Below are 24,759 nucleotides of genomic sequence, written 5' to 3'. Positions count from 1 at the left end.
GGTGGACGCGCTGCATTACTAATTCATTTCTTTCTATTGTGCAATCACTAAAAGAACATGCTCAGTACATGCACAAACATTCAATTCTTATATGTATGAAAAAAAATCAAACTCATAGGTTGCATTAATTTGGCAGGAATTGTTACATAAAATGAGCCAAAATTTAAGAAATTATGTCAAAATCTGAAAAAAAGAAGTTTACATTACATTTTGCCATAATTTAATGAATTTTTGTATAATGATGCCACGTATGACATGGTTCACAGTGGACAATGGTATAAGTGCATTGTTTCCTATCTCTTTAGTTATATTCGTCTCAGATAAAATGGTGTATGATAATTGCTTTCAGGGGGTGGTAGTTCTCGCAGACAATCCCCAGAAGGCAGAAGCATCCGGATTCCTACAGGAGACTCACAGGAAAGGACAGATCCTGCAGGACAATCTGATCATCAGCCGTCTGTAAAACGACCAGATAATTTTAATAATCAGCAGATGCCTTTAATACCTAATCAGCAAAAACAGCCTAATCGACAGCTTCCAGAACTTCCAGGTGATGGCGCTAAAGGTCAGCAGAAATCACCAGATGTAGCCGCACAAGGGTAAGAATGTAATTGAATATATGAATACAAAAGCCACCTAAGTCCATACTTTGGCCAAATTGAGTTAAGCATGGGAAATTGTTGCTATACATAGGCTTGTCATATGCATGAAAGAACAACTCAAATTCATTCTCTGTGTCTATTGGGCATGTGAAAAATAGCATATATGAAAGAATCACCCAATTCCATGATTTGAGTCTTGTAACACATTGATTGAAATCCAGTATGTATAAAAGTCCACTTGTAACACATTCATTGCTAGATAATGACTTTTGAACAAAAAATGGGTTTAATAAAGGAAAGTGTGTGGTTTATATTACATGGCAGAATGCTTAAATCAACATTATACATACCTGTGTGCTTTATTTTGTATTATCTTACTAGTGGTAATCTCATTCTAACATTGTTGTCTTTGTATATGATTCAAAAACCAAGTCCAAAATTTAAAATGAACCCCACGAAGTCCCTGAAATGCTAATCGTCATACCTAATACAGGTTAATCCACTCATTTGCACGTAAAACTTACCATATTGACCAGGTAAATCTAACTGAAGGAATTAAAATGATACACGGGTTTTTCTCTCAAAATAACTTCGCATGGACTCAGGGGTAGCACTAGGTTTTAAAACCAGGGGTTCTCAGAACCCCTGAACCCCCTGAAAGTGTTAAAAATATGCGCTCAAATCCTAAAACGAGGGGTTCTCTAATCTGTCAAGTATTGAATGTACCATTTTTATATGTATCAGTATCAGATTTTGTGATTTTGGCTATAATGATGTGTTACCGGTACCATCATGACCATTGGTATAATAGTTGTTTAGCCCAGCAAAAAACGTGATCTCGCTTTTCACGGCACGATTCTCGCCTGTAACCAACTATCTTGCTTTTTAAGAAAGTTCCAGAGCAGTTTACTTACTATAAAAGTGTTGCTTTATGCCATAAAAGTTCGCCGAATTCCACAAAATGCAGTTCAACTTCGGCAAAGTGCAGAATTCAACACCATGGCATTGGCACCACATGGAAGCAATGCTTTACTCAATAAAAAATGACATTTCATTGCAAATGAGTTCAAGTTTAGGCCAAATATTATGATATTTATTGGATTACTGGAGTATTATGACTATAAAACATAATTCAAGGGCAAATTTTTGTCATTTTTTTCTTCTCGACCGATCATTGTGTCGTATTTCACTGATGGCATATCTCTACACACCACCCACAAAGCATTTCTTTCCGATCCTAGAATTAGAAATTACCAACTCACGTCGTGTGTCATCATTCAGTACTGCAATAATTCATCAGCAGTGATTCTAGACAATATCGCAATCTGTGTAATTATGCGGTGGTGTGTATTTTATTTCTATTTTTAAATTATGTTACAATGCTACTGGCGACTTCAATTCAACATTTATGTTACATTGCATTTTATGTTACATAATTTCTGGACCAGACCGTAAATAATGGAGATCAAAGCTTTTATTTTTCTTTCACATGTTTTCATTTTTCTGCATGAAAACCCCTGAACTGATATGCAAAAATGAATATATGCGCCCAAACTTAAAAATATGCGCTGTACGCGCAGAAACGCAGGTTAGCGCGACCCCTTTGTATTCATGTATTCAATTGGAATGGATATTCCAGTGGAAATCCATCCATACACAGTCTATTGGAAGACATGACCTTAATGTTCCACACAGGGAGTGTGAATTTCAAATGATGTTCCCTGAATGGGCAACTCCATTTGAAATCTACATGATTAGGGTCATTTCTTCCATATCTTCCATATGGGGTTTACTGATTTCATCTGGAATCTCAAATAAACTGACATACATGAATGTGTTGCTTAGTGTATTGCCAGATGGTGCCTTACCCCCCCCCCAGATGGTGCCTTACCCCCCCTTACCCCGGGTCTGGTCAGTAGGAGGAACTGAGAGCATGCCTAACTATTTCAGGTCTAGTGTGGTTTTAATGTTATTAAAACATTTTTTCCAAAACCAAACCCCAAAACATAACCTGTTTAAAACATTTAGGAGAGGGCGGGTTAGTGCAGTGGTCTTCTCACTCGCTTCTCACCACTGTGGCCCGGGTTTAATTCCCCGCAGTGCCACATGTGAGTTTGGTTGCCGATCCATGCTCGTCCTCGCAGGTTTTTCTCCGGTGCTCCGGTTTTCCTCCTGCTTCTAAAATCGGACCTCTTCCCATATCCCTGTCCGTCATATCTGGAGGCATCCCTTTAATTTAGTAGCCTCTGAGCACTATTGGGTTTAGCCTGGCTTCGGCCGAATGTTATAAATAAATAAATAAAAATAAATATAAATAAATATAAATAAATAAATTTAAAAACATGGTGTGTTTACTTGGGACCAGATAAAAGAGGTTGTACTCTATTTGTAATGTTCTATTTCAGTTGAAATCCATACACCCCCTAATCTCTCACATAGGGGATATATATTTCAATGTGACCCGATCTGATCCACTCAGGCTAAAGTCTGAAATTTTTACAATTGAGTAATTACCATTACTAACTTGATTGGTACCTACACTTACTATATTAAGTATATTAAGGGGGTACTACACCCCTGCCCAATTTTGTGCCTATCTTTGCATTTTTCTCAAAAATTATTGCACACTGGGGACAAGCAAGATATGTATATTATAGGGGCAAGGACTACTGCACTGGAAATTTTATTTCAGCACAGACAACAGTTGTGGAGTTACAGTAAAAAATGAGGGAAAACCAATATTTGATCAATAAATCAAGAACTAATTGCTTTGAGTTGTTGAATTATCAGTACAGTATCTGTAGTCCTTGCCCTTATAATATACATATCTTACTTGTCACCAATGTGCTATAATTTTTGAGAACAATGCAAAAATAGGCACAAAATTGGTCAGGGGTGTAGTACCCCCTTAAGGATATTAAATCCCCAGGTCTCTTTAATACTTGGTTGCAAAGGTATTCATGAACCTTTTTTGTATGTTTTTTGTTGTTGTTTTTTCTCCTCACTTTTTGCCTATATCTCAGTTTCATTATTGCCAACTTTAGCCTGATTGGACCAGATCTGGTCACATATGGTGTCACCCACTCAGGTAACCTATTTGAAATTCACACTCCCTGTGTGGGAGATTAAGATCATGGCCTCCATAGAGGGGTATGGATTTCAATTACTCGAATAGCCCAATCGGCTTAGCTTATTGCGCTAAATGTATAAATTACAAATTTAATTTTTTAGGGCTGTAGCAGGAGAAAGGAAGAGACCAGTCCCTAAACCAAGAAAGAATATCAAGAGTCCTACAGCAGCCAGATCAGATCATGGAGGATTAATGGTAAGCACACAATGGGCTATTCCATTTCAAATCCACACTACCCCTGTGGAAGATTTTGGAAATATCTTCCACAGAGGGAGTATGAATTTCAAATGGAAGTAGTACATAAGACAGTTCCATTTGAAATTCATACACCCTCTAAGAAAGATTCAACCTGAATCTTCCACAGAGGGAGGGTGAGTTTCAATGGAGCTACCTAATGTGCTAATTCCATTTGAAATTCTTACTCCCCCTGTGGAAGATATTTCCAAAATCTTCCACAGGGGAGTGTGGATTTTAAAGAGAATAGTCCAATACCATGACAACACTGTCTATGTGATCCATACTTCTTATCCTTGGTATGTGACGACAGACTGAATTAGTCCATGTAGAGCCACGGTAGAGAGATACATGCTCATGGACTTCCGGCTCTTTGACCGATGTAATATGTGAGTGAACTGCTGTTGATGATGTTGTCTGGGAGTCTGTTCCAGTCTTTGGAGGTCCGAGGTAGAAAAGAAAACTTGTATGCGTCTGTCATGCAGTAAGTCTGGTCTAATTGCTGACTGCTACTAATTGTTAAACGGCATGATCTTTTCATCTTTTAACTTCTTCTTTTTCTTCCTTATAAGTGCCTCCCTCATATATATGAGTATTATCGCACTGCGTACAGACAAGCTGTACTTATTTTTTACTCTGGAACCTAGAGTAGATGAGTGTATTTTTGAAGTACAGTCAACATGACCGGGATGATCCCCTGCTCTTTTTGAATAGCCTGTGACGTTCTTTAACGTGCACACTACATTAATGTGAGAAAATATGCATGTACACGGGACCAACAGCTTAAAGTGCCGTCCGAAGCACTAAGCAAGTAGAGTGAAGTGTCTTGCTCAAGGACACAAAGAGCCAGACCTGGAATTTGAACCCTTGACCCTTGGGTTCACAATCCTATGCCTTAACTGCTAGGCCACGCTCTCCTATCCAACATTAACCTCCTGCATCATCATCCACGAAAAGAGGAGATAGGGAGCATTAGCTCATGGGATGTCAATGCCTTGAATTATAAAGGGATTTGTGTGTGTGTCAAGTAAAGACCGATATCATCACTATAAACCATCACAGGACGTCAACATCAACACCCCAATGACATCACATCACTAACAGATCCACCCAAAGATGAGATACAAAGCATTATGTGCAGATATAATAATTTGTTAATGACATAAATGATAAATTAACCCTTTTTCCTTCTTGTTTCAAGCAGGGACCTACAGCATCACTTTCAACCAACATAGGGTATCAACACCCCAATGATGCCACATCGCCAACATCACCCTCAGACCCACGTAAAGAAGAGATTGCACGCATTATGTCAAGAGATGTCAACCTGCTGGAAAGAATCTCTAGCCTGAGGAACAGCTTGAAGTCTCTTCCACGGAATCAGCCGCAGTATAATAGCTTAATGCAAATGGAGAATTCTTTGTGGGATGAACATAAAGAGCTGATGCAGAGACAAGCTGAGTTGGAGAAAAGTTTGCAGGAACCAACCATTCCAATTCAAAGAGGGTATGTATGTATGATGATGTGACATGATACCAAAGAGGTAGAACTAAAGAGTACCAACTCAGAATTGCATGGTGTGTATTACACTGCTGCCCTCATTCGTCAATTTTCTGGATCGATGACTGAGAAATTTATGTGTTAAAAAAGTGTTGGACTGTAATTGCAATACAAATTGTATAGTTTTGGTAAATAATATTGGCATATTTATGAATATCAAAGAGCTTATTTGCATATTTTCCCAACAGTTTCATTAATCCACTCTGCAGCTTAAAAAGCAATAACTGAACAACTTCAAACTTGGTATGGTGATAGTATATGTTGGCCTGATCTGCTGTATAGTTTTGTGTCATGTTATTTGTATATTTGTGAATATTAATGAGCTTATTTGCATCTTGTATTTTTTGTATTTACCAGCCTTTGTGTGGGGGCCACTTTAATTACAAACCGCGTAATTCTAGTACCTTGTCTCTTTCCATCTAGATATTCCATGAATGTTGATATCCGACGACCACCCATAGCAGATAAGCCTTTGACAGTTATACCAGATGAATCTGAACCCCAACCACCCAGTGTGAATAGCACATCCACACCATACGGAAGATCACAATCCACAAGACGACCTCAAGATGCCGACCTGCCTCGTCCACCTGCTGAAGGTTGGGAGTGCAATTCCTGTGGGTTCCTGAATGATGGGAACAGATTGCGATGCGAGGATTGCGACAGTGCGTACTCAGCGACAAGTATCCAAACGCAACACGGGATGCAGAGACCTCATCCAGGGATAAATCAAAATCAGGAAACGTTGTATCAAAATCAATCAATGTATCCGGTTAAAACATCGGAGGTCCAATCGCAGCGACCCCTCATAGGTGTAAATCAGAGTCAGGCAATGTTGTATCAAAATCAGCCAACATATGCCGTTAAACATCCGGATATGTCACATTCAAGCCAAGCGCCACCGGTGGTCCAACCACGCAGTCAAGTAAGCAATATAATCAGTGCATTTGATACAGGACCAGGTCAACCTACTCCAACCATTCAGCAGCCAATACCCCAACAACGAAGTCCAACCAGGAAAGCAGCACAGCAAGCTAAGATCCTTGAGGCTCAACTCCCGGGTGGAATGCCATTTGGTGTTAAAACACCTGTATCAAAAACAAAAGAGTGGGTTTGCCAATTCTGCACCTTCCTCAATGATATGGATATAAGTGTGTGTCAAATGTGTAATGAACGGAGGGAGGCGAGAGAAACATCAACAGTTTCATCCCAACTGCAAAGTCCAAAGACACCTGTACAGAGACAGCAGACTGAAGGTGATAAGAGGGTTGTTAAGGATGAGGACAGCATGACTGCATATGAGTACATGCAGGTGGAGGAAGAAAGGGTATTGTATTTTTCTATTTTTGTTTTAATAAGAGACTATTCAATAATTAGCCAGGGGTGGGAGTTTTGACAGAATTATCGACAACATTTGTTTGTTCCCCCCTCGTAGTATACTGTTCTATGGGCCACTTGGGATATCCGTTTTTGATGCTTTGGCGCAATTAATAACTCAAAACTTGCAATTGGAAAAAAAATATTTAGGTGATGGACCTCAATGCGAGGTAGAAAATAACAATCAGGCCACAATCTGTTGTCCATTTCACTCAACTTTTAACCCCTTGTAACTCAAGTAACCTTTCGTAAATTTATGAATACCCAATAACATAACTTTACGAAGGGTCCTTGTAGTAAATCCCTATTTCTTATGAAGGGCACCATTCGTAAGTAAGTTTAGTGAAAGAGTATTAAGTTACGAATGATTTCGAGACTTGTGAAACTTCATAAAGTTTAGTGAAACTGACCCTGGTCACACACCTTTACAACAGCCCCAATCTTGATTTTTCTTATGTAACACCTGGAAGGAATATACCACATAGAGGAAAACAAAGCTCCCTATTCAGAGTGTATGAGATATTTTCTCAAAATACCAAGAGCTATCTAAAGAACCACTGAACCAATACTAGGCTTGTTTGTACTCATTTTAATGCATTTCTCACGCTGATTCCAAATATGGTCATGAAAATTTACATTTCTGAAATTTTTGAATTAAAAAAAAAATATTGAAACATGTCGTCTGCAGTCGACACCCGCGTGAAGAGAGTTAAGTATGTCCATTCATACCATGGCCGTGGTACATCTTCTTCACTGATCCCCTCTCCTGTCGCTTCCTGGGTTGTATCGTAATATGGGCATGATCCCCGGCCACTCAACATTACGGTATCATAGCTCACCAGCGCCTGAGCAAAGATATTGGTTATGGGATCGCCGTCTATCATAGGGCTGGATAGCTTGGATGGTAGAGCAATGGTCTCACAAACTAGAGGTCGTCGGTTCGAATCCCGCTTCAGACAAATTTTTTATGCTCCCTTTCATCATTTAATATTATTACTTGGTTAGTTTCTCTGTATAATTTGTTTGCTATAATTAAAAAAAAAAATGAAACAGTTCTAAATTTTTAAAGCATGAAAAATTACACATGTATACAAAAATGTGACCCGTTACAGCGAAAGGTCCTTTATATCAGCTGCTACATGTTTCTCTTTTTCCAACATGTAGGCAGAAAATATCAAACAATTATGACAATCTGAAGTGGCGGTCATTTCAAATCATTCCCAATTTAAGTCAACAAGGATCAGGAATATCCTTTCATTGTTAGTGGGTGGCTAATGCGGAATGCCTAAGGGCTCATATTGAAATTCTCTTACACAGGAAGGTGTGCGCCATCCTGCAGCTTTCCTTTGCTAGCCTTCTTTTGTTAAAATCCTGTGTGATTATAACACTGCAATTATCATAGCCAATTAGATTAGGAGCGCGCTTTCCTGGGTTGTGCGATGAGCCATAGTCAGTTTGTTTTCTTCCCATTCATCATGGACCACTTCAAAAGGCAGGGTATCACTGATGCATATAATCCGTCCGTTTGATGACCGAGCTTTCCTGAGGCGCGCGCTTAGCGAGGGGAATCCTGCCTTCTTTCTGTGTGAAAGCGTGGTAGGGTATTTCAATATGAGCCCTAATACATACCTATACAAATACAAAACAATGCTTTTGTAACACACCACTTAACATTAGCCATAATGATAATTAGAGATTAGCCATAATAAGAAAAGACTGCAGCTGTATAACAAACAGTTCTATAGACATAGGTACAAGCTTATTATCCTCTTCAACAATAGGATTAATGATTGGATTAGAATGTGTTTGGCACTAGGAAAATGCGACTTAATGTACCCTTTGCTGTAACGGGTCACATTAATGTCATCTTACAGTACTTCCTTTAAAAAGTAAACTTTCAATTTTAACAAAAGATATAACTCATTTTCAGATGTTACAAGAGAAAAGAGAAGCTAAATCACTAGACCAGGCCCATCAGTCAATGGGCAGCAAATACCAGGCACCTGATGTAGTGACCAAGCCTCCTAATACTGCGTTGCAGGCAGGAGCCATGCCCACTATGCCACCTCCTAAGACTGCATATCAGGCAGGAGCCATGCCTATCAAGCCACCTGTCATCAAGAGGATGAAGGGAGCCGGATTAGAACCACTCTCAGGTGCCATGGAGAAGCTTACACTCAATGAAGGTGATGTGGACAGATTATCATTATCAAGTAGGTTTCATATCTTGTTATCTCATAAATGCACCCAAATGTATTAGGAATACACCCAAATATTACAAATACATCCAAATGTACAAGAAATACACCCAAATTTCTCAGAAATATGCCCAAATGTCTCTGAAATGCACCCAAATGTTACAGAAATAGACCCAATGTCTCAGAAATACACCCAAATGTCAAGCCTCCTAAGATCACCCTGGCACCTGTTATTACGGGGGTGAAGGGTGACCGATTGAAACCACTTTCAGGTGCTAAGCTTACACCCAATGAAAGTGATGTGGATAGATTGTCATTATCAAGTAGGTTTTGACTTGTGTTTCATATCTTGCTTTACATTGGACTATTCTAGTTGAAATCCATACACCCTGTCCCAAAGACACATCCTTAATCTTCCACAGAATGAGTGTGTATTGTAAATGGGGTTAACTAAATGGGTGACTCCATTTGATATCTACACCCCCTGTGTGGGAGATGTATAGATTTCAACTGGAATGGCCCACTTGATCACTACTCACTGTGACTGTTGGTGTAATATTGGTGTAATGCTAATTAATTTCAAACCTCTGCCAAGTATTAATTGTGCGACGTACCATGCATTTGGGTGTTTTCCTACTACATATTGAGTGTATTCCTTCACATTTACTTGTGTAGAACCTAAACATTCGGTATAGTAACCTCTTTGGTCTAATCATAGATAACAAGAAACTGACACGGTATTCGTTATTTACAGCTTCACCAGGCAGAGAGTTTGGGGAGGACAGATTATCTCTCAGTCACACTGCACATCTTCAGGAGCGTAGACAGCTAGCAGAACAGGCCACAGAGGGGCTAGCCTTCATTAATATATTGAGGGTAAGTGAATTTGATATAGAGGTTGATTTTTTTAAAGGCCAATGGCATAACTAGAGTTGGTAGCGCCTGGGGCACCCGAGAATATCTTAGACGTGGGTGTGTGGGAATGGCATCTTTTTTAAGTGAGACTGATTTGGCGCCCCCCTAGTGGTAGCGCCTGGGGCATGTTGCTGCCCCCCTAGTTACGCCACTGTTAAAGGCTGGGAAATGTGTGAAATTTTACCACCTTAGCATGAAATTTACTACCTTGTTGTGAGATTTTACTAATCCCCGAATGTGTGAGTCACACACTGAATGCGTGAGAGTTGATAGCCCTGCTATACACTTCAAGTGCAGTAGTGACATTGATGTATTGGTGGTTGTGATAAAAGCGAGATACTAAATCATGCTTGTATGCTCTGCGCGATTAACATAAGCACACAATTCAATACTGTGACCAGCAAAATACGCATCTACGTCACTACTGAACTTGAGATGAACCAAAGTTTAATACCAATTCTCTCAGTGAGCAATTCGTATTCCAGAATTTCAATCAATATTGTTATTGATTTTTTTTCTTCAACAGCAAGCCGAGACAAATGGTTTCTGTGTTGAGGACGTCACTGTCGCATCTCAAGTCATCCTAGAGTCTCAAAGCACAGAAGAGGTTGTCCCTTGGCTCCAGCAGTACTGGGACGACTTCAAGAGTACTGCAACAGCACAAGCGACAAACGCCCTCAACGTATCGGGGAGAGGTCAGAGGATACGGTTAAGTGAAGAAGAGGTGGTGGATGCTTTGTATAAACATGAAGGAAAGATGGAACAAGTTGTACATGAGTGCATTGAGCAAAGGAGACAAAAGGTAAGAAGGGGTTCATTTCACCTTTTGGATTATGGCAACTGTATTTTACAAGAATCTTTTGATTCTCTCCATTTACGTAGTTTGTAGGCTCAAAGTGTCTATGAGAATCTCTTTAGATTCATGCAAATCCGTTTATTTTGATTTGATTTGTTCTTGTTTTGACAACTCTGGATAACCCAAGAAAGCCTCTATTGAAGCTTTTTCCATTGGGGTCCATTTGAATACCGGGACGGGTTGGGAACAGTCAGGGGTTACCACCCTACTCTTTTTGAAACTGGCTGCGAGATACATGTACAGGTATGGCTCTCTGCACACGGGACCAATGGCTTAACGTCCCCTCCGAAGGATGGAGTACTTTCATGATTCATTTACCCAATTCTAAATGAACCATGGGGAGAGCGGAAGTCTGAATTTAATGTATAGAGGTTGCCAATTAATTTCAGATTTTTTTTCCAAGTCAATATCCCAGCAAATCGCCACCGCAGGAAATTGAACCTGGGACCTTGTGCACTAAGGCCAGTACCCTAACCATTGCGCCACAGTCTCCAGGGGAATGGATTCTTGCCAAATATCCAGGCCTGTAACTATTTGCTTGTTTATATGTTCAAAATGCCCAAACTGTTCTGTACACATTAGCCCAAGTATACTCTGTCCAAATATTACAGGCTTACATTAACAGCCTGGCATACTGCCTTTATTAGGTTACTGTGATTTACAGGCAGAGCCCCGAACATTGATTTTCGTGGAGCATTGACGAACGTAAGACAGCCTGTATTACACGTAGGATTTGACAATGTGACCTGGATACATTAATTTCTATATGCATCAAACTGTTACAAAATGCACAGTCGCTTGTAGTTGTAAAAGTTTTGAATTAACACAAGAGCAGTAACATATGTGACCATTCAGCACAACTGAGCCCTGAAGTCGCCAATCATCATTTTTGAGATATTCAACCAAAATATTCTGCTTGAAATTAGCTTTTAAATGATGTATATCATATCTATAGTACTTGACATTTAAGTAGTGAAAAATCAATAAAACAGTCAATAAATCCTTTGTTTCCTACTGTTTATTGTTAAGTTCAATGGAGCATATCTCAATAGTGGCACTGGCGACATCCGGGCTCAGTTGTGGAGGATGGTCACATATACCTTCTTTCTGCACCAAATGGGCTATGCCAGTTGAAATCCATCATGCACACTTTTTTGGAAGACATGACCGGAATCTTCCACAGGGAGTGTGAATTTGAAATGGGGTTACCTGAATGCATGACTCCATTTGAAATCTACACCCCCTGTGTGGGATATTAAGATTGTGTCTTCCATAGGAGGTGTATAAATTGCAACTGGAATAATCCATGTTAGATAAATCCACCCAGATTACACACCACTCAACTTGAACTCAACTCAACAAAGCATGTTTGTCTTTTATCCACAGATCATGGAATTGGAAAGTTATGGATTTGAGAACTCCCAGGCAGCTAAAGCCATTTCTATGAGTGATGGCAACGTAGACAAGGCATTGATGAAATTACAGGAGGAGGCCGTGGGGTCATTTTATGAGAGATTATGGGAGAAAGATGAGGAAGATAAGGAATTACTTGAGAGACTGAAAGTTGTACCAGCTGATGAGGATGCTGAACATGAGGTGAGATGGGGACCAGGGGGGGGCTCTCAGGCAGCTAAGGCCATCTCCATGAGTGATGGCAACGTAGACAAGGCATTGATGAAATTACAGGAGGAGGCCGTGGGGTCATTTTATGAGAGATTATGGGAGAAAGATGAGGAAGATAAGGAATTACTTGAGAGACTGAAAGTTGTACCAGCTGATGAGGATGCTGAACATGAGGTGAGATGGGGACCAGGGGGGGGCTCCCAGGCAGCTAAGGCCATCTCCATGAGTGATGGCAACGTAGACAAGGCATTGATGAAATTACAGGAGGAGGCCGTGGGGTCATTTTATGAGAGATTATGGGAGAAAGATGAAGAAGATAAGGAATTACTGGAGAGACTGAAAGTTGTACCTGCTGATGAGGACGCTGAACATGAGGTGAGATGGGGCCCAGGGGATGGGGTTGGGGACTCCTTTGCAGTTAAGGCAAAGTGATGGAAATGTAGATAAAGCATTGATATTAACCTTGGTGTGTCTCTCTCACCAATTTCGGTCTGACAACTTATAGCAACCCTGCATAGCTGTATACCTTTTGATATGGAGAAAGAAACTGGTTGGACCTTGACTTGTTAAGAAGTATAACAGGGCTGTGAACTCTCACGCATTCCATCAACTCTCACACATTCCGCCGAGTCTCATGCATTTTCACAAATTTGGGCCCTTTCTCACACTTTCACAGCAAGGTAGTAAAATCTCACGCATCGTCAAAAATTCTCCCCCACCTTTTAGATTCTCGAGCGCTCTGGCAAAAAAATCAGTGGTCAACAATTAACAATTTTAGTTGGCAAACAATATTTCCATCTTGGTACACCCCTGTTTGACAATATCTCACTCCATGCAATTTCAAAAAGTTTACAGCCCTAAGTATAATTTAATGCTTTCTACGGCACCACAGCCATAAATGTTCCATCTTGGGATCGACCGTGCACGCTGTTTCCATCTTGTTATTAAATCAACTAATTAATTAAAATTAATGGTAAAACCTTATTACTCAATTTACATACAAAAACTTTATATTACAATGTATAACAATCAACACAAGTCAATTGATTGATATTTCATAAATTATAAGGACCAACCAAGCATTGATGGTAGATCAACAGATTTAATAAACTTGACTCCATTGCCTAAGAGACTGTGATTTCAGTAATTAAAATAAAATCAATTATGTTTCATTTTTTATGTTTTTTCAGCGCTATCTTCGCCTTCTGTTGGCCGAATTTGGCATTGGTAGTTGGGGAAGAACCAGGACCGCAGCTCGTCTCATAGCTGCTGAGAAATACGCCATCAATGATGCAATCACAGCTGCGAGTGAGTGCGGTGACTACGAGCGTGCTAAACAATTTTTGGAAAAAGAATGTCATGTTTGTTTTGGAGAGTTTCCTCACAATCAAGTAAGTAATGCTACTACTGATGATGTCAGAAAAATGGGTTATTCCATTTGAAATCAGTACACCCGTATTCGTTGATCGCACGGTCATCTCATAACGAGGTTCTACCCTCAAAGTGGGGCGTGCTATGTGTGTACGTCTGTCAAACGCATGCTTTAATTAGTATGTTTGCTTTGCAAAAGCCTTCTGGCACGTTACTAGAAAAACATGGTAAAAAGAAAAGCACATTTTGCGCATGCATTTGCAGGGAAAACATCGTTTTGGATCCGTGCAGAGAGCGAATGGAAAACATGACTTTAATTTTGCACACAATGGTTGTAGATTTTAAATGGAGTCACCCATTCATGTAACCCCATTTGAAATTCACACTCCTTGTGTGGGAGATAAAGGACATGTCTTCCATAGTGGTGTATGGATTTCAACTGGAATAGCCCATTGCATAGGCATACAGATGTGTAAAGTATATGTACATCACTGACGAGCGAACAATGAACATGACATAAAATATATATTGTCACCGAGGTATAAATGCATTAGTGTCGTAGACCAGACAAGGGCGATGTTTGTTCTATACACTATAATTAAAGACACAGATAAAAAGAATTTATCGCGTCTGATGTCACTGTCAATTTGAAAAAAAAGTTCAGCGCAAATCGCTTACGGGTGTTAGAAATTAGTAATCAATTACGGGTGTTAGAAACTCAACAAATGGATATGGCATTGCGTAGGTGCCTTTGTCACCAAGGTAGAAGTGCATCAGTGACAGACCAGATGGGGAAGTCCTCTTTTGGTCTATGCACTAGCGCACTCGCATTTTGAGCACGACTCTTGGCAGGACCGAGCGAAGATAAAAGCTTGACCACGTACATGATGCAGGTTACTTCGCTGAATGTTTATACGGATGTGGGCTGATAGTCAACTACCATTGGCTTGATGGTCCATGACAATATGTAATTATCTCTTTTACCAACACTCTAATAATATATCTATCTCTCTTTTGTGTCTCCCCAGCTGATGAGCCTATCTCACTGTACAGGTTGTCTCATATGTAGTGAATGCCTGGCAGATCATTTTAAAATTGTGATACAACAAAGAAATATCATCCATGCTACATGTCCTGCCTGTAATAGACCAGATGCTAAGGATGTCACAGAACTGGCGGAATACTTCACTTTCCTGGATAGCTTGGTAAGAATTGATTGAAATAACTACAGAATATCTATATCACACTAACACATAAGATAACCCCAAATACTACTAGTCCTAAATTGAGCCCTAACATTAATCCCAACAGTAACCCAAAATGCTAATCCTAAATCTTTAGCCTTACCTCTAAAACACATAGATTGTGGTAATATTGGTAAAATAAGAAATTAAAAAAAATGAAAAAACAAAACACCTGATTATAAACACTAACCTCAACATTAAACAATTTGCACTTTCATGGACCATTTGAAGAGTTCAATAAATATTGCAAATAATTCATTCTTGTCTCAAAATATTTGTATGATTAGTTCTTTTTTAATGCATATTCCATTTTAATGAATAAATTATTCATCTTTTCTTTGTGAAATGTTCTATTTGATAAAAAGAAACAAAGCAAGGCAGTGATGGTGTATCACTTTTTTCAATAATAAATCAATAATTTTTATTTTCTGATTTATATTTACAATTTCTTAATAGTTGCGGACTTTACTTGATGAAGAAACCCATTCCTTATTCCAACATAAACTGAGAGACTGGAATTTACAGAAGGAGGAAAACTTCCGCTGGTGTGCTCATGTAAGTCAAAATTTCTTTGCACAGTGTCCTTGATTGGTTAATTACCTGGTATAATCAATTGAATAAGCAATCAAGATATGGCTTTTAGATTGCCTTCAGTCCTACCGACTAGTCTTATCTTCTCATAGATGATTGGTTCAATACATGATATACAGTAAGCCAAAGAATTAAGGTACCAGTTATGTTCAACCCCTGTATATCCTAAACAAAGATAGATATGTCATAATTGGAACCAACAGCCAATAGCTGCATCTTTCAACTCAAATTTAAGACTTCATTTGTAGAACGTTTTCAAGAAATAAAGACGACGATCCAAAAACCCAAGGAAGATGCCAATTTAAAAGTTGCAGTTTGCTCCATTCCATACTCTATTGATTTGTACACAAGCGTAGAACCCAAATGTTACTTTAGATTTCATTTCTTCATTCGGTTTTAGATCACTGTTTCTTTAATCCTCAACCAATTGCAACAAATAAGGTCTTAAATCAGAGCTAAAGGGTACGGGTATTATGCTTGTCTTTGTTTAGGATACAGGGGTGAACACAACTGGTACCTTAATTCTGTTGCGCATTGTAGCTCTCTTTGTATCCAATCAAAATAGATGTTAATAATCATAGGCCACTAAATGTAATGAGTGTGATCAAAAAGTCATTAAATATTCTGTTGGTCTCATATCTGGGCATTTGCTCCATCTATTTCTCTTAGTCCTTGGATCTGGAGTGAAATTTTGCATCAGGGAAATTACAATTTTTATTAATTCTTTTTGGTTTGACACAAAGGATTAACATTTCTTTTAATAGCAACAATTGAGAAAAATATAGAATTGGACAATATTTTATTGCAAGTTGAACTTTTGTGTGTAAAGATTAGGCTGCCAATTCAAATTCTGTAACTTTCCCATTCACCACAACAGCAATAATTTTGGGAGGTTGAGGAATGGCCAAGTTGTGATAACAAAATACATGTGTGAAATTGAAGACAATTTGAAAGGAGGCAATTGTGACCAGCTCCAACAAAACCTGGAACAAGTCACCAGGCATGTGTTTGAGTTATAGGCATTTAAAGGTGACATTCCCATCAAAAAAATTAAATTTGGGAATTCTTAATTTCATGGTATTTGACTGTGGGACTAAGTGGACTTTCAAGTACATGTACTTATTAAAAAGAGGTTTATTTAATCAATAAATAACAGATAAACTAGATAATCCCTATTCAATCCCGTGTAAGGCAGGAAACTATAAATTGTTCCATTACTCAGAATAGCAATTTGGCAAAAATATCAAGGTAACATTTACAAAATTATCCATATCTTGACAAGTATTGATGCTATGTATATAATTTTGGTATCATTTTAAAGCTTATTGGCTAATGCTTACATTTCATTCAAATAATGAAATGTCAAAAAGTCACAATTGATCCTAAAACAGGATTTGAACCTGTGATGTGTGGGTCTCTAGATCAGGATCAGATCCCTGTCATAGATGAATTTGACATCTTTGTTTGTACTGTGGATTGCCTTAAAAAAAGGAACTTTGTATTGCCCTTTTCCCATTAACCCAAAAATAGGGTTGCATTTTTTTTGCATAATTTGAATTTTCATATATTTTCCCTACAGTGTCGAAATGGTTTCATCAATGAAGCTCCAGAAAGAAGGAAGATGAGGTGTCCTGAATGCGGAAAAATCACCTGCTTCAACTGCAAGAAACCGGTAAGAATTTAAACACCTGTGCAGTGCTACATTTTCATGGTAAATTTCAGAAATGCAAATTTAAAAGCCAGTGAAAATATTTGTTACCCTTATAGGCTTTAATGTATATTACTGTTTGTAATCTCGCATATAAGTAACAGAAACTGCTCCAAACAGTTCAAATCTTGTCAAATTATTACCATGAAAATATCAGGCTTTCATACACTCCTAGATAGAGAGAACCAATCAGAGCAACGTTAGTAAATTACCAGCCATGCATAAATGTTATATAATTGTATGGGCGCACACTCCGCATAGTACGCACAGTGGTTTTGGACGTGTTCGTTTTCCTTGCGGGTTAATGCATTCAAATTTGCTTGTATTTTCGAACATTTTGAGTGACAATTTTGTTATAAAAGTAGCAAAAATCACAGGAATGTTTCTTGCGTATGAAATAGGATAATAAATGCGTATCACTTGTTGCTCAAGAAATTGTACAAAATAATGCACTTGTACTGAGATGATGATGTGTCTAATGACCCCCCCTTTGGGGCTTATGCATTAGACATATCAACATCTCAGTACGTGTGCATTATTTTGTACAATTTCACTCTCAAAAAGGTAATACAAATTATATACAATACTTGTGATTCATATGTGTCATGTGATCTTATCTAATCAAGCCAAAGTGGGCTGTTCAAGTTGAAATCCATACACCCGATCTTAATCTTACACTCAGGGAGTATGAAATTCAAATGGAGCTACCTGAATGGGTGACTTCTTTTAAAATTTCCACCCCTTGTGTGGGAGATTAATGTCTCATCTTCCATAGGGGGTGTATGATTTCAATTGGATTAACCCATTGTGGAATTGAATTACAGGCAAAAATAAGGAGTGAAAGAAATGAAATGTGTAAGAAAATAATACTTTTTTTCCGGCCATGATGGGATTGGTAGCATTGGCCATTAAGTGAAAAAAATTGTCCATTACAGTACGTATTGTGAGTCACACTTTTCTTTCTGATTTCAACAGTGGATGGACCAGCATGAAAATATCACCTGTCAAGAATTTGAACAATGGAAACAAGACAATGACCCAGAAAGGCAGGCTGAAGGTGTGGCGTATCATCTCAAAGAGAATGGCATAGGTATGTACACAAGGGTTAAACTTTGGGACACCAATTCACCTTTTTGGTAAATCCCATAAGCCTTTGCAGGTAGACCTCATGATGTCACTACCATGATGTCAATTACATGATATCTTCACTTTAATCACCAATCAGAATGGAGATTTGCGAAAAAAAACCAATGTTGCTGATTGGTCCAATTGATAATGAAAACTCCTTTTTGACCAATAGGCAGGTAGTTGTCATGGGGTTAAATGACAACAGGTCTACCTGTAAAGGCTTGAAGGATTACCAAAAAGGTGAATGGACAATGGATTATCAAAATAGAGAAACTTATTTGAAAATCCCTTGACAATTTGGACTTACGATTGCAGAAATATGATTGCATTTTAATAGTGTTGATCAAAACAATAAAATACAAAGGAAGTGCAACTCTGTTATTAGCGATATCTCAATCAATATTTGTGACAAATGACTCATCTAGCTTGATCGAATCATATTTGCTTAATTCTTTTTGCTGAACTAAAATATTATGAATCGTATCATATTTTTTGTATGCATCATAAACCACTATACTGGGATCTTGTACATTTTTTCTTCTAACACAGCGTGTCCTCAATGCAAGATGCGTTATGAACTCGCCAAAGGTGGATGTATGCATTTCAAGTGTACACAATGTATGTTTGAATTCTGCTGTGGCTGCAATAAACCATTCGAACAAGGAAATGTAAGTTATAAATGCATCACCAAAAAGTATAACTACCGTAATCTCTTATTAACGGCCACAGGGTAGTGCATTTTCCAAAATGGCGGTGTTAGAGGTGTTTTCGCAATGATAATTCGCATTAAAAATATTTCTGGTACCATTTTGCATGCTGCAGTGTTCCAGAAACAATAAGGGAATTTCTACAAATTCTGTTAACACAGACGATAACAATGGCTGCACACATGGATATGTTAAAATCAGCGATTGGATGTTTGAAAATACTGGTACTGTATTTATTTTGACAACATGTATGGAACAGTTCAGTTGAAAAAATTGGCAGGAGAAAGAGGAAAAAGAAAATAAATTAGTATATGCTGCACATTTTGATTATTCATAACTAAAGCTTAATTTTAATGTTAATTAGCTGAGGGTGAAAGGCATTTAAATTAATACAGCACCGGGGGGAACTCAATTTACATGTTAGGGGCATGTACAACCAAATGCTTTGTTTCCTTATTTGACAGGAGTGTCTCAGAAATACTCTTAAAATGTCAGAAATACAACGAAATGTCTGTGAAATACACCTAAATGTTTCAGTAATACACCTAAATATCTCAGTAATACACCCAAATAACTCAGTAATACACCCAAATGTTTAAGAAATGCACCCAACTGTCTCTTCAGTACACCCAAATATCTCAGAAATACACCTAAATATCTCAGAAATACACCCAAATGTCTCAGAAATGCACCCAAATGTCTCAGAAATACACCCAAATGTCTCATTAATATACCCAAATGTCTCAGATATAGAAAAAAAATGTCTCAGTTACACACCCAAAATATCAGCAAATACACCCCAATGGCTTAGTAATACACCCAAATCTCTAAGGAATGCACCCAACATGCTTGTTTGTTTATATTTGCCAGGAGTGTGGTAAGTTCCCATCATGTGCCAATAGAGGGCTCCATTCTCATCATCCAAGAGACTGTCTGTTTCATCTACGAGACTGGGATGTCAAACAACTACAGAAACTACTTGATGTAAGTTGTTACATAATTAATGTACAGTAGTGAACATGTGCTTCAGGAACTTGTGCATAATATACAAGCTTACATGTTACATTCATTATTTTGGAAGAAGTGGCTTAACATTGTGTAAACACAACTTATTATGTACTTTATAATTGATATCAACAGAAACTTATTATTTACTTTATAATTGATATCAACAGCGACACTAGATCTTTTTGTAATAGTGTGTGGAAATGACTATATAACTGACATTCCTTATGATATAGTCATGTGAATTATATGTTCTTGAGCTTGTTTTCATTGTTGAAAGGAATTTGATCATGTTTCATCATTGTTCAATGTTCATCCCCATTTAATGACTCGCGTTCTGCCGGCCAGTCTGTAACCATGAGACTCATTGTTGTTAAACGATGATGAACAAAGGTGAAACATGATTGAATCCCTAAATTTAAAATTACTCTATACTGCCAAGAAACAGATATGCTGCATCTTGCCTGTCATGTGTTAACATATGTGACCCATCACAGTGGCGTACCACGGCCGCCCCAACCCCGGGGGGCTGAAGAAGAAACAATTTTGCCGCCCCTTCCTTAACAGCCCGAAAAGTTTGACCCAATTTTTTTCACGGTCGTTTGAAAAGTGAAGAGCAAAAAAAAAAAAAAAAGCGGTTTTAGGCGCTAGCGCCTAAAAGCAACCTATTTTCAAAATTTTTATGCTTTTTCAATTTTTTACACCCTTGTTTTCTTTGCTAATTCGTTTTGCCGCCCCCTTCGTTTTTGCCGCGCTGTTTTTGCCGCCCTTCTTCTTCCGCCGCCTTCGCTTTTTGCCGCCCCTACTTTTTACCCGGAGGCTGGCGCCCCAAAGCCCCCCCAAAATACGCGCATGCATCACATCAAAACACTGCATTTGTCGGAAACCCAACATTTAAAGATAATAAAGAAAATGTGCCAAGAAAAATAAAGAAAATAAGAAATTTGAAGTGCATTTGTCACATACAATCGCCATTCTACATGCGATATTAATGGAAGAGGTGCCATTTTAAAGCTTAAAAATAGTCCTTTAGTTTGGTAAAGATATTTACAAGTTCATTTTTGATGACAACTGCCGTGTTTGGATGCGATGGGTCACATATAAAGTTGGCTATTCCAATTGAAATCCATACACCCCTATGGAAAACATCAATTATTTTATAGAAATAAACATGTATAATTTAAATAAACATAATTTTCACCAGGTTCGCTGTCGCAAATAAACGAGACAAGCACGACCTCAGGTTTACAAACCTGAGGTTCTGGTTCAATTCCCGGGCAGGATCACTTTTTCTGCTTGTCTCCTTTATCGCCTTTATTATTTGCGACGGGGAACCTGGCGAAAAATTATGTTTATTTATATTGCCTCTGTTTTTCCATGAATAATTAGGTCATATTGAATTGTCTTTTAACTGGCACAGAATCACAAAATAAAATACGATGTTAAGCCACCACAAGGACAGGAAGGACAGCAACGAGGCTGTCGTGTCATGGAACAGAAGGAGACTCCAGAAGGCCTTAATGATGGCACTTGTGGAAGAGAAGCCATTGGTGGGCATGCAGGACTGTGCAAGTAAGCAAAATTTATATTAGAGCCCCAGTTCCCCCAAGATTGATGCCCATGTGCCCATATGCCTGACACACATGTTAAAATAATAAAGTTAAACCTCCCCTGATATTGAACGGTTTTCAGACATGCCATTTTATGCAAATATTGAATGAGAAAGTCAAACCCTCTATTAATAATTAAGAATTTCTAAGGTAAAAGGTTGGCTTAAAAACTGAATGAAATTTGTGATAGGACTCAGTCTCAACAGTCAAGGATTCGATATTGGATACCAGGGATTCAGACTCGGCCTTGGATACTGTGGACTCGACTATATTTATCTATCTTGTTTCATTCTCTCAATTTCTTGTTTTTGTTCACTTTCATTTTATATTTCAGAATCCATTACACAGAATATCTAGTAGGACTCATCAACCAAAACCTCATAGACCCAGGGGAAACATATGATTGTAATGAGTTAACTATTGTGTTAAAACGTAATGAGATTGCTGTACCAGCGAGGGTAGGAGGTGAACCAGAACAACTCTATAAGAAAAGACTTCTAACTGTAAGTTTTAATCATTGCTATTAGGCAACGAAAACCCCTTTTCAGCGGGCTCGACAGACCTAAATTTCCGTTTTGAGAATTAAAAAACTAAATCTTTGCTATATAAGTGGATTGAGTTTGACTGATATATCTGCTGTAAAATCAGCTGTTTTGAGTAAAAAGTAGATTCATTTTTACTGAAAAAAATGGAAACAATACCACAAATCCTTGTGTAATTTGATTCTATGTTTGTTATTTTGCTACAGGAAGTACAACAAAAACTTGCATTTCAAGGGAAACCACCAAGAGAGAGACCATGAGTCATTTTTAGTAGCCGGTTATTGGGCAGAAATAGTGCTGATACTTGACCAATTACAAATTATGAAACTTTGATGACATATCGCAGCAAGGAATCAACACTTGGTAACACTAATATAGAGAACAAAGGATAACTTGTTTGTTTTCCAGACAATTTCTTCTTGTAACTCAAACTGAGACATCCATTTAGGTAAATCCATTGAAATTCACACTCCCTGTGGGGAAGATTAAGGTCATGTCTTTCATAGGGTGTGTATGGATTTCAACTGGAATTGCCTATTTTGATGTTGCAGACTGACATCACTAACTAATTGCATGAGAGAAAGAGTGCTATATAGCATAATATTTTGCAGTAAACCTCTGACGAGCGCGTACTACTGTGATGTTACAAAGTCATGGTTAACAACGTGTGGCGCAAAGTTCATTCATAAATTTTCACTCTGTAACAGATCGTGAGATATCGTCTCAGCAGCCAATTGGAGACAAGTGCAGTTCAACACAGTAATGCAATGTACTCTTAAATTACGCTCTAGTCAAAAGTTTAAAGAAAAAGATTATAATAATAATGATAATTCTGAAAGAAATCTATTGTAATCAATTTACTACCAAAATTATATACCCAGATTTTATTGGTATGGATATCAGTATAGGTTTATTAAGTGCATACCCAGTCATGTTATTCTATGCAAAAATATTGAATAGTTTCAACAAAATGACAATATTACTATCATCTCATCATGTACATGTATAGCTTTAATTTTGTTTTCACCTGGGTGTATGGATTTTAACTGGAATAGCCCAATGCAGTATCCCACTTCTATATTGTTGTTGAACAGGAAAACTCTAGTATATGCTTGTGACCCCTGAACATGTTTAAAACAAGACTGCCAATAAGTTACATGGGAGGTTTTGCTTTAAACATGTTCAGGGGCCATTGACATATCGGAGGTTTTTTCCTGGCCAACAATGAGTCCCTGCACCTATAATCAAGGGAAAAAAGTTGTTGGCACACCTTGCAACTCTATTAGTTCAGTGAAATTAGTATAACTATGTTTGATGAGAAGTATAAACCTTCCCCTTTCCCCTTTACTCCCCCATTCTCCCTCAATCAGTGTTAGGGAGATGAGCCCAATGTCAAAAGTGCTTCCATTAACATTGAATTTGGGGAGAAGGGTGGCAATTTATAATTAGTGTCCCAGTGTGCCAACATTATTTTCCTTAATTGTAGGTCCTACAAGAAAATTAAGGGGTCCTTAATTAATGAAGCCCCAGGCCTCACTCATTATTTATTTTAATTTGTGCTGGCTCTCACACCATTAACAGAATTTGGTACTCTATTGTGAAATGCTATCCTAAAGAAATGTGATATTTGTGTTTGCAAATTCATAATTTTGATGGCACAACCCTGTAAAACCCTTAAAATATACAGTTGTGTAAGTTCATACGTGCAGGTAGTAAACAATTATAATTAATATTTTGCCATCAAAAGTTGTTCATTTCCCCCAAGTTAGCCACCAGGGGTTAGCCATGGAATATAACTTTTGAAGATTTGTGTGTAAATGTAAGTTGACTCAAAAGTGTGGCGATGGAAACAAGGCAAAATTTGAGTTAGAGACCTAAATATTCATGACGGGTGTAACATAGTTTCAAATAAAGTAGACTTGAACAAATAAGTGATCTGAGATATGTGTTTTGGTGTCAACATAGCAAATTTGTATTACTGTATTCGTTCTATTAACCACCCAGGGCGCTTACGAACTCGTTTTGGATGGGCGCTTATTTTTTACATTGTTTAGGCCAACAAGATGTAAAAAAGGCCCAAAACATGTATTCAGCATGTCATTGTTTCAGACCATGATTCAGATTTGCATGGGCAGTTAATAAACTAATATCAGTTTGCTTGTTGTAAAGGGTGGGCACTTATAGGGGCATGGGCGGTTAATGGAAAGAATATGGTACTCCATTTTTGTGGCAATATTATGTAACTTAACAAATTTTTTGATGTACCGTATTCGTTCCAATAACCGCCCATGCCCCAATAAGCGCCCACCCAGCGACTTTGCAACAAACACAATATGAAATAATTAACCGCCAATCCAA

The 24,759-nt window shown here is 38.2% G+C and overlaps 1 protein-coding gene across 1 annotated transcript in view; it reads left to right on the top strand.

Moving 5' to 3' along the window:
* The window catches only part of LOC140144752 (uncharacterized), a 40,690-nt gene extending 17,535 nt beyond the window's left edge, over positions 1 to 23,155 (top strand). Inside the window, exons 7-24 of the mRNA XM_072166561.1 lie at positions 350 to 599; positions 3,834 to 3,927; positions 5,168 to 5,472; positions 5,950 to 6,853; positions 8,834 to 9,116; positions 9,856 to 9,977; positions 10,543 to 10,818; positions 12,259 to 12,870; positions 13,686 to 13,886; positions 14,895 to 15,071; positions 15,567 to 15,665; positions 17,281 to 17,373; positions 18,385 to 18,499; positions 19,087 to 19,205; positions 20,115 to 20,228; positions 21,670 to 21,821; positions 22,194 to 22,362; positions 22,608 to 23,155. Of these exons, the coding sequence (XP_072022662.1) occupies positions 350 to 599; positions 3,834 to 3,927; positions 5,168 to 5,472; positions 5,950 to 6,853; positions 8,834 to 9,116; positions 9,856 to 9,977; positions 10,543 to 10,818; positions 12,259 to 12,870; positions 13,686 to 13,886; positions 14,895 to 15,071; positions 15,567 to 15,665; positions 17,281 to 17,373; positions 18,385 to 18,499; positions 19,087 to 19,205; positions 20,115 to 20,228; positions 21,670 to 21,821; positions 22,194 to 22,362; positions 22,608 to 22,661 (4,139 nt within the window). The 3' untranslated portion in view covers positions 22,662 to 23,155. The remainder of the gene's footprint in view (positions 1 to 349; positions 600 to 3,833; positions 3,928 to 5,167; positions 5,473 to 5,949; positions 6,854 to 8,833; positions 9,117 to 9,855; positions 9,978 to 10,542; positions 10,819 to 12,258; positions 12,871 to 13,685; positions 13,887 to 14,894; positions 15,072 to 15,566; positions 15,666 to 17,280; positions 17,374 to 18,384; positions 18,500 to 19,086; positions 19,206 to 20,114; positions 20,229 to 21,669; positions 21,822 to 22,193; positions 22,363 to 22,607) is intronic.
* Positions 23,156 to 24,759: the final 1,604 nt, after the last annotated feature.

The sequence above is a fragment of the Amphiura filiformis genome, chromosome 2 (assembly GCF_039555335.1).
Source record: "Amphiura filiformis chromosome 2, Afil_fr2py, whole genome shotgun sequence".
Classification (NCBI taxonomy): Eukaryota; Metazoa; Echinodermata; class Ophiuroidea; order Amphilepidida; family Amphiuridae; genus Amphiura; species Amphiura filiformis.
Note: the sequence above shows the minus strand (reverse complement) of the source record. Positions and strands in the feature narration are given on the sequence as shown.